Source organism: Ambystoma mexicanum, chromosome 9 (genome assembly GCF_040938575.1).
Source record: "Ambystoma mexicanum isolate Mex_15411 chromosome 9, UKY_AmexF1_1, whole genome shotgun sequence".
Taxonomy (NCBI): domain Eukaryota; kingdom Metazoa; phylum Chordata; class Amphibia; order Caudata; family Ambystomatidae; genus Ambystoma; species Ambystoma mexicanum.
Window position 1 is genome coordinate 638,801,618 of NC_090931.1, and position 14,432 is coordinate 638,816,049.

The 14,432-nt window shown below is 44.7% G+C and overlaps 1 protein-coding gene across 1 annotated transcript in view; it reads left to right on the forward strand.

Annotated features, from left to right (window-relative positions):
• The first annotated feature begins 9,996 nt into the window (after positions 1 to 9,996).
• The window catches only part of SLC46A1 (solute carrier family 46 member 1), a 30,558-nt gene continuing 26,122 nt past the window's right edge, over positions 9,997 to 14,432 (forward strand). Inside the window, exon 1 of the mRNA XM_069615343.1 lies at positions 9,997 to 10,646. Coding sequence (XP_069471444.1) covers positions 10,380 to 10,646 — 267 coding nt within the window. The 5' untranslated portion in view covers positions 9,997 to 10,379. The remainder of the gene's footprint in view (positions 10,647 to 14,432) is intronic.

Here is a 14,432-nt window from a genome sequence, read left to right on the forward strand (position 1 = left end):
GTCTCAGTCTCTGCTCTGTTTAAAGCACTTCTGGCAATGGTTTGGGCATTGAAAAACTACCAGCCATTTATCCAGGGGGAGCATATCATAGTATAGACCCCCCACCAACCGTTACAATATCTACAAAGTGATACAATACAGGCTGGAAATGTCTCTAATTTAAGAATCACTTCTTGGATTCTGTCAAAGCAGGGCTTTCCTGTGGAGGTCAGGTACGACCTCTAGCTCAAGGATTGACAGACTTAAATGATTGTGCTGAAGAACACTGTCTCTGGGACGAAGGTTTAATCATCAATAGTAACATGGAGGTATAGCTGGCATCCCTGCACAAGATATATGAAGAAAACACTTGTCAGGGGATACCCACAGTTTATGAGGCTAGGTGTTCCTAGCATATAACAAAAGACTTGGAGAGAGAATTGATTGCTGGCATTGGGAACTCCCGGGTACACGATCTTCCCAAACCCTCTGCAGATTACATAAAAGGTCCCTGAAGTATTCATGTGGCAGAGTAGATGGCAATTTATCAAGCCATCCATACTGCAGAAAACCACCAACTCACAGAGATATTGATTATCATTGATTCTGAGCATGTGCGAAATGGGTTTGAGGAACATATGATGGATTGAAAAAACATAGGCATGCTTTGTGCAAATAATAAACTGTTAAAACATGGTAGATTGATCCAGCCTATTGATGATCTGGTGACATCCAATGAAATGAGCATCTTTTGGAAGAAGATTAAAGGTTATTCGAAGACAGTGGCTCTTGATAAAACTGGAAATGACTTGGCAGATCAATTGCCCAAAACAGGAGCTTAACATGTGGAATTCATAGATATGGAACACCTCATGGGAGAAATCCAGGACATGGCAGCGACCCGATTACAAACTTGCACTGACAGTGAACTCAGTGGAGTAGAGATGCTCCTGATGCAAACGTGATCACTGCTCAAAAGGAGGATCCCATTATTGGGAAATTCTATAAATACTTAAAAGATCCAGTCAGATTTCCTCTGGCAGAATGAGACTACAAAGGAAAGGAAGATCTTTGGCTTCTCATGAAATTTCAGAATATGTTTAAGATTGAAGACAGGCTGCTGGTGCGGAAATTCCAAGCTGGGTATGACCAGTGGGTGGTACCTACTTCCTTCTAAAGTCTGATGCTGAACCATGCCTATGATGCAGCCACCGCTGGCCATAGGGGATTTCAAAAGGCGCTTGAAATACTGTAAAAAGTTGCTTACTGGTGACACCGGGGCCAGAACCTCAACACATATTGAAAATGATGTCTTGTGTACCTTCAGTGCCAACTGAGTTCTCCCACACACACAGCTCCTTTGCAGAAAAGAGGAATGACAGGGCCATGGTCTGATTTGCAAGTAGACTTCACTGGACCAATAATCCATTCTTCCAGAGGAAACAAATACATGTTGCTGGTGACATGCCTCTTCCTAAAGTGGATTGAGTGCCTTCCTGCCCCAAATTGTGAGGCAGAGACATTCGCTACTTTCATGATAAACCACATATTTTCCTGATTCGGTCTTCCACAAAGCATTGAGTCCGATAAGGTAGTCATTTTACCAGTGAGGTGATGACAAAGATGTAGGAAATTTTAGTAGTGAAAAGGAAACGCCACATCGCGACTGCCCAGCGTCAAGCGTGGATGTGGAGCGATACAACAAAACAATTGTGAGTATCTTGAAGAAATTTGGGGTTGATTCTGGACCTAGTTGGGACATCCGATTGCCGCTGGTCCTGATAGCCATTCGATCTACCCCTTCTTCTGCCACCAAGATGTGTCCATTTGAATTACTGACAGGGTGAAAAATTGTATTACTTCAGCATCTGCTTTAGCGAACTCAGGAACAGACGTTGATAAGTTTCTCAACTACTCAGGAGTACATTGAGAACTTGAGGAAACATCTACAGAAGAAGATCTGCTGATGTGATGAGGACATATTATGACCTCAAAACAACAAAACGAGACTATGTGGTAAGTGACCAGGTTTATCTATTTATTTTCAGAGAAACCAAGCCAAGGAGAAGACATTTTTACCTTCTTGGTGGGGGAGTTTTGTGATTATCGATAAAATGTCTCCTATCATCTATAAGATCTTAATCCCAAAAGGAGATCTGATTGAGATTGGGTACACATCAATCAATTGAAAAGCTCTCATCCTAGACCAGCTTTGATAAGGATTGAGGAGCCATCTGAAGTTAGGCCTGAAGAAAATGATGAAGACTGAAATCGAAAGACCAGAAAAGGGGAAAGAAGTAATCAGGAAGGGCAATGGGTAGGTTATCAACTTAGAGTGAGAGAACATTAATGGATTTATATATTAGTATTCATTAATAAGTAAGGTAACATATTCCATGAAAAGAGGTACTGTGTTCCTAAAAATAAGTTTCCCTATGTGTCACTAAACCATCCTTTCTACCCCTCTCTGAAGACAACTAATGAAGAACTCTTCCCAGGGCCTCTGGACAAGGAAAAGCTACTCCAACAAGGAAACAAACAACAGAAAGTAGAAAGAATGCAGTTGGAGAAGAAGACTTGTATGGTCCCTCGAGTGGAAGGTGATGATGCCAGAGAAGACAGAGACGACAACTCTAAATTGAGCCTGAAATGGAAAAAACAAAAAAAACATTTCAGTCAGCTCCCTTTTCCTTCCCCCTTTGCTGGTGCAAGGAGTAAGAGCAAGGGGTGTAATGATTTACAGAGAAGTCTGATTCATGAGAAAAGATTCAGAGCAAGACGTCATAGAAAGAAACGCACCAAAAAACAACACATAAATTGCAGCCTGCGCACAGCAGTTGGAAACCACTGGTGAGTACACATAAGAACTGAACTAAGCCAGAGATTAACGTTTCAAGTATCAGAAAATAACCTGCAACTGTTGTTTAAATGGCAAACTTCTTAACCTGAGGAAAAAGAGAACAGAAGTTCACGAAAGAAAAACAAATTTGCATTTTATGCTGCAGTGTTGTTGAGGAAAAGGTACAATCAGGGGAAACAGGATAATGTATCTTTTAAAAGCTGATAGTGTGAATGTGTCATGGTTCACGTCAATCAACATTGCGAGCCTCCACGCAGGAGGTTGCCATGGTGCCTCGCTCAGCATCCGTTGCGGCACCGCCAGCATATCAGAGCAAAGAACATTGAATGCTGATGACGTGTGATGTCATCACACTACCCGGAACTTCGGCTTTTGGAGATCACAGAACACACTGAGTGAACGAATACAGCATTTGGAACTTCTCAATGAAGTAAGTTCTGTGTCATTTCTCATTGGAGTACTTTTGTTTCCTGATGTCTGGCCTATTAGAGCCCTGCCTTGTTGTTGCTTGACTCGCTACTGGATCATTCTTGACTGTTTGGTTGCCCTCTGTTCATCCGTTGCAGATCTTTGCTTTGCTTTGCTTTTCTTGTAAGCACTATTGGATCATCCTTAACTGTTTTGTTACCTCCTTTTCACCTGTTGCCAACCCTGCTTGTCTCTGGACTCTGCCTTGTCTACTGTTTTTCTGGATTATCTCTTTCACCCTCGCTATCCCTGGTGTGCTGTGTGGATCACTCTGCTTTTGGATGTTGTTTTTCTTTTTTGGCCCTGGTGTTTTTTCTCCCAGAAAATGTTAACCAGTCTTTTCCAGCGATGTTGACATTTCAGCTTCTTGGAATTCTCGCTGCAGTTTGACCTTGGACTACTTTAGTACTGTTTCCTTTCCTGTAGTTTTCATCCTCATTCGAACTGTGCTTGATAATGCCTGACCCGTTGGCACCGATTAGTTGGACAGCCATCTCTGATCAGTGGACTTCCTTCTTTACTGGCAGCTTTTTAGGTTTTCCTACGGATCTCCTGGCACCACAGGTAACAATGGATACTGGGAGGAATCTAGCAAAGATAGGCAACCCTGTATCCTTCCTAATCAGTTGTCTTTTTCTTTCTTTTTAGCCTGGATACAGATGCGGTATTCTCCCAACTTTTTGCCCAAATCCTTTGTCACCTGGGTTCCTAATCTTATCTGAGGACAACAGCTTTGGGAGAAAAGTTACCCTCTATTGAGGAGACCCTGTAAGGAAGTATTACACAAGGCCCTGACAGAATGGGGCCTCAACTCTCGAGATTTGTATTCTGTCCATGCCACCTCCCCCAAAATGAGATGCTAAAACAGATACCATTCTTTCTCACTGGGGATTTACTGGTGTAGGCCCATAGAGATAGCAACAGGACCTGACTGTAAATCCTAAACCAAGCCAGCATTTTTGGGTTGCATCTCTGTCTGGTGGGTTTACGATAATGAATGAATAGGAGTTCTGCAGATCTGTGGTGCCTAATCTAATCATCCATCTCCCCCAGGACCTCATGAAGGAAGAAAAGTAAATATCTGAAAAATAAAGGTTAATCTGAAGAATCTACAGACCGGTACTGGCCAAGGGGGGCAGGGACAAAAGTTATAAAGCACTGAAGAACCAAACTTCAAAGACCTTATCACTGCCAGGTTTCTGGGTTGTAAAGATTAGCCTTGAACTAACAGCTAAAGAACTGGAGATGCCAAATGTTCTGTGGGTGACAGACGCAGATGCAGTTTAATATTTGGTATTGGAAAAAATGCATTTTTTTAAACAGTGGGATTCACTATTTTTCCCATAATTCTTGAACAGACCCTCATAGAAACGTAATTCATTTTGTGAAATGTTCTGTTTGAGAGGATCTATTGAGGGCTACCAAAACAGTTTTGGTAATGTGAGTTTTAATTAGGCAAATTAGGTGAATTTGTATTTTGGCACAAAGAATTGGTGCACGCTAGTGAATGATATGTCATAGCATACTCAGGGAAGAGCTTGTCGCTTTGAGATGGGAAATTCCTTTGATGCATCAAATGATTCATGCCACAGAGAGGAATCCGGTGAGCAAATTAGTAAAGTGGTAATATATGTCTAATTCATTATCTGAGAATATGGCCATATTTAATACCAGAAATCGCTGAGATGTTATCACATTAAATGGGAGGGAAACTGGGTGTAGAAGTTACTCCCATCAGACTGCCTCCTTCATTAATATGTCCAATGACTGCGGAGGGGTATATCTACTGTTATGTCACTGTTGGAACACTGCCCAGTTACATACATTGACCAATTAGATTGGGAAAAGTATACACACCTCAAAAGGTGGAGTTACTGTTCTATAGAAGATTCAACAGACACTCACTCAGGAGCAGACACTGACAGACTTACTCTCTGACTGATGAAGAGAAAGAAGAATTGATAACAACAGGAAGGAGAAGGAATAGATTTCTCTCCTTTTAGACCCATTGATGGATTATTGGTAGAGACTGAAAGTGAGGCTTAACAGGAATTAAAGTCGCAGGCCTTATTCTGTGGAAGAAATAGCAGACAGGCTATGTAGAAAAGCTGATCCCATCTTGCTGACTCATGCCTACTTGTTCCTAGAGGGGGGGGGATTTAACCAGTTCTTCAGAGGGTGCCCACATGTCTGTGATAAAACCAAATGTAATGCCCATTGGAGTATGTTCCAAAGGGGGAACCATTCTGAGGGGTGTGATACTATTAGAGTAATTAGATTGAATCCAAGCCCTGTGATTTGTCAGTACTGATGGATGGGAATCCATAAATGTATTTTCTACCCCAAGAAGTTAGAGAACATTTCAGAAGTGTATGTGCTCTGGAATAACATATATAATTGATAGACTAGGTCCATGGTATGTAGATAGTGAGATCCGTTGACTCCTTCTATGTGCATTGTGCACACTCAGAATTGCATAGGACAACTCACTGTCTGCATACCTAGACAAATAAAGTAATTTAAGTCACTTCCTGGATACACCATCGAGTAGAATAATGTTGTTAAAGCTAAATTGTTCCAGACCAAAGGGTGAAGGTGATCATTTTCTACCCATTCCCTCGCTGTTTAAAGTTTCCAATTGAAAGTGATAAAGGTACGCTTTTACATGATATTTAAATAGAAACACCACGGATGGAAATCTAGCCTACATACAGGTTCAACATACTTTCCTTTCTATAAGCCACCTGCACACAGAAAGGTCTAGTAGCCTGTTGCAATTGATTCTAAAAAGTTGCTGAAAATTCTGACATGTCTATTGAGGAAATGGGGTGGTATCTATTTTGAATACCTGGGAAGTAGTGATAATTGGACTGGCAGGGCTATTTTAAACTAATTTTGTTGTTTTTCACAAATGAAAGATTCCTGCTCAATTCACATGCATGTGTGCATGTGTGCTCAGGATGAATTAATTGTAGAGATACCTATGGTGATGTATGTGTTACAAAAGTCTCTATCGTGATAACTTTAGCATTGCAAACTGAAGTGACTAATATGTTGATTAATTATTATCATTGCAGTTGGAGTTAATGGAAGTGTAAAGTATGTTTCTGTAAATTGATTCAGTTATTTCTATTTGGTTAATAAATAGACATCCTGAGCAACCATGTGCGTTTCTTATCTCGAAAGGGGAGGGAAGCTGTAAGGAATGAATGTTATTAAATAGGGGGTACCAGATTCATAAAACAAACTGGATTAAATAAAGAAAAATGGTGCGTGCCTGGTGTGGGGTGGGTGGAAAATGATGTAGTCTCCCTGGTATTATGTAAGTAATAACGAAGCCAGAACCACTCCAGACCAGGTAATGTAGAAAAGGAATGCTTATTTAGTATTTCTTACTGGTAATGTTAGATATAGGAGAGAGGTAACTGAGCATCCTTGTGGTACCTGTATCTCTCCAAAAGTGACCGACCGTCACTCAGAGAACTCTCATCACACAACCATTCCACATGCATCATACAATTCTCACATTCCATGCAGTCTCACAGCTGACATAATACAAACCTACTGATACAGAATACTACATAAACCTCTCCTGAATTAGATGTCATCTGATTAAAAAATCCTACAGAACAACCCCTTTCTATTGTATGCATTGCTTGGAGTGTAAGCGACTACTTTATATCACGATGCAATAGGCACGGCCACTACCAATCGTGGACAGAGTAGAATTAACTGGAACTGGACCCAATGTACCTGGGCTATGAAGGATCCTGTGAGGGAAAGCGTTCTTTAAGCCCCCCTGCAGCACTTGGAGCGAGTTCACGTCAGCTGCATCTTCTGGGGCTAGCTCCTTCCTACGCTTAACTCCATTCAGGGCCCCTAAGCCACCTACTCAAGGGAATCGGTCTGCGCCAGCCTCATCAACCAAAGAACCAACTATTGACCTGGGCTGCTGTTGTGACTGCGTTCTCTCTGAACTGGCTGACATTAAAACACTACTAGCGGCTCTGCTTAAGGGCATGACAATAGCAAGGAGGGAGGGAGGTCCGTGCAGGGCTGGAGACGGTTTAATTGGGGATGGTGTAGTGCGTGAGCAAAATGAGCCAGAATACATGGCGGCGATGTGCGGCCATCTTGGATATTCACTTCCATTTACTGCAAGAAAACAGGAATGAAAGTCCACGTTTTCCGGAGCTCAGCTAGCAAACATGTATTTCTGCTGCGGAGACAAGGTCACATATTTATGTCAGTTGACCGAGCTGAGGAGAATAGTTATTGTATTGTCTGCCGAAAGACACGCTAGAAATGGAGTCGCAGCACACTGCAGGTGCAGTGATAGGGGCAGTGGGAACGACAGCAAGGAGGAAAGATGGGTTTTTTCCGCTTATACCTGGAATAATCCACTCTGTTTATGCCTCATGCTTATTGTCTGCTCTTCGGCCAAGGGCAGCTTGGTAACTATGAGGGGCGGGGATCGAAAGTAGCCCCCATAAGAGACAAGGGTTTTCCTCTTGAAGTTCAGAGTTAGAAGTTGGACCCCGGGTGTTGCAGTCTCGCTGGATGGGAGGACGCTCCACTCCAGATCCCGTTAGAACGATCGATCTCTTTGCCTACCTGCTGTGGGACTAATCAGTGTTGTTGTGGCCGAGATGAAGGTGTCTCCCGTGGCGATCTTAACAGTGAAGTCTTTTCTACCTTTTGTTTATATATAACTGATTATATGTTTATTCTTTCTGTTTGTTTATTATGCATGAATAAAGGTCCTATAACGTGCCATTTTCTTATAACCAAAGTGTTGCGTGTAATTCTGTGCCTATCTGAGGCCAATGATTATAAGGTCCGCAGAACGTAAGTACGGGATCTCCACAAGCGACCATGATAAAGCAAAACAGATGGGCATGGGGCCTTGGGCCCAACTGGTGGTGTAGAATAATTTCCCTTGTGCCCCGTCTCCTATTTTCTGTTGGTGCCCTGAACGCTCATAGTTTGAAGAGACAAGGAGAGGCTGTTCAACCTTCAGCCCCAAACATATAGACAGAGTCCCCAAAGGCCCACTTTCAGTGAAGAGAAACCTAGTATCCTGCAAACTGACCAATAGTCCTTAGAAGACAAAACATCCCTGTCAGCGGACTGGGAGGTAAAGGCCTCAAAACAATAATAGATGAAGGCCGTAAGTGGAGTGCTAGCCTCCAAATGTATCCCTTTTGTGTTTCATATGTGAATGCTAAGTGTGACATCAAAAGAGCCTGCCACGCTATTGGCCTAGAGCAGACTAGAGTCGACATTGGCTACTAAATCACATAATGGTGAATGTATTCTTCAACTTAATAATCTTCTTGATTACCCAAATAATTAGATCATTTTTAATACTTGTGGGCGAAGTTCAATCAGTTCAATACACTTTAAATCTTTGGGATAAGTATGGGTGTGGAAAATCATCATAGACTGTCTGTAGACTTTGTGGGGACGGGATATTAGAGGCAACTAAACACATTGCTTTACTGTGAAAGTCTAGCCATTATAAGAAAGGGGACGTTTAGATCCATAAGTACATGGGAACTTAACCCTGAAAATCTTGAAGGCTCATGGGATCTTCATTTCAGGGGTAATTAAGTTTTGTTATTATACTACTTGGTTGAAATGTGGATCACCACTAAAGAGGTCTTAGAAATTTTAACTTTCTAATATTACTTATTTTGTTAATGTTTTCATTGGCTTAATAACATTATTACACCAATTTTCGTTTGTGTCTTGAAAGCCTTTTTGGCTGCTGTATACTAAATACAAAATTAAAAAATAAAATACTACAATTATGGACTTTCACAGAGAGTTAAAGAGGATGTAAGAACATGACTGGGGTGGGAGTGTGGGGAGAGAGACAAATAGAAATAGACAAAAATAGAGAATGAGATGAGAACAGTGAGACAGATGGAGAACTATGAAAACGGAGTGGGGCATACAGTGTGAGATTACTTGAAATGGGTCAATGCGCCTCAGCTGGGCCCCAGAGTGAGAGCGACTTGTATACCCGCATAGCTCTCAACTCACAAGCTTTTGCCGGGTGTCATCCGCCTTGTAAAGGGCTGACTCACCCGCCAAGCCTCCTGCACACCCATTCATTCCAGTGGGTGTCTCACCCACCAAAAACAAAATCGGGTGATTTCACCCGCCTTTGTGACACAAATGGTTGAGAGCTATGTACCCGTCCAGTTCCAGGCCGAGGCCATGCCCACTTTAAGTCATACCTCTCAATTTACGGGTTTTTGGCGGGTGTCACCCGCCACTTAGGCAGCTCTCTCACCCGCCAAGCTCCCTGCGCGCCCATAAGAATCAATGGGCCTTTCACCCACCAAATACAAAATCGGTTATTTTCACCCGCCGAGGGCTAATGAAAGGTTGAGAGCTATGCTTTAAGTACAGATTGGTGAGTACCTGCACCTCTTTTTTCCACTTTAAGTAACTGAGAATGGGGATACATCAAACAGATGTAGTAAATTTATAATACTAAAAACATGCATGTAGAACTATCACACTATAGCAAAACATATACATCTGCAAAAGCCTTGTCAGCACGTGTAAAACAACATTAACACCAATAAAGCATCAATATTGTGTCATGTATTGTACTGTGCACCACTATCGTGTTCAATCACACCTAAGTAAGATGGCCTCTTTGGTCCTCACACATTACTAAGTAACGTTGCTGCTCTGGACACCTTGCTTTAGTAAGATGGCCGCCCTTGGTACCAAAGTCCTGTTCTAGCCTATCACGTGTCCGGTGGTATCACATGACTCTGGGCTTGCCTTCTCGCTCCAGTAAAATGATAGTGGTCTATCCCTGCGGGAGCTGTGAACGCCGGCCTTTTTCCCATCCTTATGTGATGCAGTTCGGGTCTGCCCCTTCCAGCTCCCGGTCCCCCGTGCCCTTCCATGGTTGCCCATGAGCCTTGGCTGCAGAAGCAAGTGTTGCGGCGCTATCTGAACAATACACTGCACTGCCCGAAACGCCTTTCCGGCTTACTCGCCAACACCGCAGTGCTTTGCCTAGCCTTGTAACCCCTCTCTCAGGCGTATGGAAGACCCCTCCTCTCCGACCCCCTCCGGGGAGCCGGGCATGACCTCCCCTCATCCTCCAGAATCCCCTACGCGGCGGCGCGCCTCCTCCTGTCCCCGGCCGCGTGTGTCTGTGGAGCCCGTGCTGTTCCTGGCCATGTTCTCGTTGGCCCTCCAGGGCCCCCTCTGCACCCAGTACCTTTGGCAGCGGCTGAGCGAGGACGTGGGTTACAACGGGACCCGAGAGAGGGGCTGCGGGAACCAGACCAGGGACCCCCTGCAAGAGGTGAGGATCGCTAGGCAGATGGGTCGCACCATCCCGTCCATGGGGTGTATGGAAAAACGGGAACCTCGCCCCAATGAAGGCATGGGTCTCCTGCTGGTCGCGGGATCTCTGCCAAGAGGGGAGACCCTAAGAAAGATCGTTCCATGAAGCCTACGAGACCCCGAGTGGGAAGGGATCTAGAGGGGGGCCGGCCCGTGAACAGGGAAATCTTACAAGACCAGGGGTGCGCTGAGGCGGGCATCAGCAGTGGGCATCCCCTAGGAGGAAAGGTATCCTCTGACCCCCCCCCCCCACACACCATTTGCATAAGAAGGACCAGCGGGACACGGGCCCCCTTGGAGTGAAGATTATTTCTTGGCGAGGGTTAGGCTTAGACATCCTGCCAGACGGGTATGCAGGAAGAAGATGGCATGGCTTAAAGGGATGCCAGCACGTTACCGCAGGGCAGGATACATAAACACTGGGAATTTAGGGCAGGTAACTCTTGCGAGGCACGGGTATGCAGAAGGGCCCTCTGCACTGATCGAAGTGAGTGGGAACGGTCGAGATCGGTGTTATACTACTTTTATTTTTTTCTGTTTACCATTCCTCTACTTTTTACGCCCATATTCACAATTCTATACAGAGGATTTGTCCATGTATGTCCTTGTCCAAGTGCAAAGTTGTAATAAAAGCCTTAGTTCCGAGTCACTCAGAGTATTGCAATGCTCTCCCCGGCCGAGACCAGTTCCACTATTTCTTTCGGGACACTTCTACCACTGCTCTTCAGGAAGTGAACCCTGGCTGTGGCACAGGCCGGGCACTGTCTGAAGTTAGTGATGGCGGTTGTCAGGGACGCCTGCAGAAAGCGGTGATGTGAGGCACCGCGATTCTCCGCAGACGGGGAGGTGCATCTTATGACCAGAAGGGCGCCGCAGGCAGGAATTCGTACTTGGGAGCATTGTTATTTTCTTGCAGTAGGTTCGAGCTGGTGGGAGGACACGATGTGCAATGCCACCACCTTTTCTGCGCGAGAGTCCAATATAAAAAAGACAGCCATGTGGCTGCATTCTGACCGTCTCATCCCCATTCCTCCTGCAGACTGCACGGTAGTCTACTTTTTGCTGCAATCGTTCCCCCGCAGCATGTCTCCTGCCACCTCTACAGTCACCTGCAATCTTGCATGAAGTCTGCCTGCCTTCTAACTCTCTTCTGCAGTCTCTCCTTTCCCCTCCAACCTCTTAAAATGTGCAGGGTTTGTGCATCTACAATGCCCACGCCGGAAGTAGGTTAGACCACCCATGCTCCCGCAGAACCCTTGGCACTACTTTCTTCTGTTTCCTCCTTGCCTTATCTGTAGCTTTGTTGGACAGGGCCCGCGCCATTGTCTTCTAGGCAGGATCTCGGACATAAAATCTGTGTCCTTCTGGACGTGCAATATGCCCTCATAAACCGCAACATGAACCAACATCTTTCTCCCCAGTTTAACCAAATCATTACCCCTACACCCCAGAGTGTTTGACCAAATATTCTGGGGGTTCTCTGAAATCCACTAAGTCAGCTAACTTATCATGGATATCTTCCCAAAGCATGCCTGGGGTACCCACCCCACCAGGCCGTGATTGTCTTTTTGAAATATAGCCCTTGTTGTGTGTACTCAAACCATCTTCCTGTTCCTGACACAAAGGAATGCCCCATCATCCAAGCGGACCTGAACGAGCAGCCGTCACCCCTCAAGAGAATATGCTTTGTTAGATCAGATCGTCCCTTAAATATTTTACATTCCGCCTCCCAGTCCCCAATTTGTTTAATTATCTGTGGGCCAAACCCCCCACCCCCCACCCCATGCAAGCGGATGTTGCTGCCCCTATGCAGATGAGTGGGTGCCATACTCTGCTGGGTCCCACCCTGCCGCCGAGATTGATTTAATCATCACTGCCTGAAATTGAAACCGGGCTCTCCCGTTGCTATGGATCAGGAGCTGTCTGTCTATGGATGGGCGGAAACTGAGGAAACTCCTTGCGATGCATACTGGGCGACTACTGTTGCTATGCAATATAAATTGGTAAGCCTTCCTTTCCCCTGCTGATCAGTTTTTGACTTTCTTAATATTATTGCTATGCTTTCCTTAACCATGCGAACATCCTTCATGGCTAGACCATCCTCAGCTGATGCACTTCTGGCTATACCTTCTGAATGCCCCAAAGTATGCCAACGCAAATTCTGCTTTAAATAACTTTGTCGCATAAGTATCGGTGCATATAACTTCCAGTGTACCCAGTAATATCAGCAGTCTATGAGCATTCAATGGGCGTCTCGTATCTCTTGTCTCCTTCCAAACTGACCTACCCTTCCAAAGCGTTTTTTACTAATGCATCATGTGTATGGTCCATGCCCCCTGTTAGTTTTACAAAATATGCTCGTGCTGAAAGATGCGATACTGTCCATGATTTCTTATGTGTGAAAGCCCATTCTACAAATTGATTAACCTCCTTTTCCTTTATCTCTTTGGTGTTTTCCACCATTATTTCTTTAAATGTAATTGGGCACTTACTGTATTGTATCGCTGTTTATGCAGCCAAAGCGTTATTCCCCAGATCCAATGATACACTTTTGGGTGCCTCACATTTCTTCCACTTAAGCCCACCATGTGTGGCACCCCTCGCTGGCGTGCGATGGTGTGTGCCCCTGCCGTTCAGCCTAGTCTGCTCTGTACTCATTTGTGATTCACCAACATTCTCCAAATCTCATCTGGTACTGCCCTGTGTCTGGTCTGAGACACCGAGTGTTCCCCACTGTAGACGAGGCACTGCGACAATGCATCAGCGACTTCATTTTCTTTGCCCGCATTAGGTTTTGCTTTTACCTCAAAGTTGTATTTTAGAGCCCTTTTTGTCACTGTCCTTAGCTCTTCTCAAACCATTTGGCAGGATTAGGATCACCTGTTAATTACTTGTACTACAGCCATATTGTCTGACAAGACATCCAGTTCTTTGTTCCTTAGGTCTTTATCCCGTAGGCATAAAGCAATCCATATGGGGACGATTTCCAGCAATGTGAGGTTTCTGGTCCAACCGTTGTCCTGCCATGCCTGGGGCCCGCGCACCACTTTAGCACCAAAATTGCCCCAACACCTCTACTGCCTGCTACATCAGTGAATAGTACTCTCCCGTCTTCTTGGTTTAAAGGCGCGCACCATATGATGGAACCATCGAAGCTCTTTAGAAATTCCTCCCACATTGCGAGTTCCTTCTTCAGTCTTATCAAGCCTTATATGGAAATGTTCTTTTGTCCCCTTTTTGTTTTTAGTTCGATGCTTCTTACAAACGTTCGCCCTTGTGGCACTACCTTGGTTGCAAAATGAAGCTTGCCTGCAAGTGCCTTCTCCTTTCTTGTCAAAGAAGCTAAGGGCCTGATTCACAGAATGTTTTCCTATGGGATTGCGCCATTATAAAACACGTCCATGAATCGGGCCCTAAGTATTCTACCTTTTCTTTAGTGATGCACCATTCGCCTTTTATTGAGTACATTTCTTTCCCCAGAAATGAAATTATGTGCGACGGGCCAGCAGTTTTCTCGTGTGCCAGGGCGATGGCCCATTTCGCTGTTAGCCCTTTACATTTCTCCAGTGCCTGTGTGCATGTATCTGACCCTTCCGGGCCTATGAACAAAACATTGTCTAAGTAATAGACAACCCCTGCCTCTGGCATGGATTTCTGTTGGGCCCATTGAAGAAAACAGCTCCGTGGTTCACAGACGGCGCATGATATGGCGCAGCCCATTGGGAGGTCTCTGTCATTAATAAAA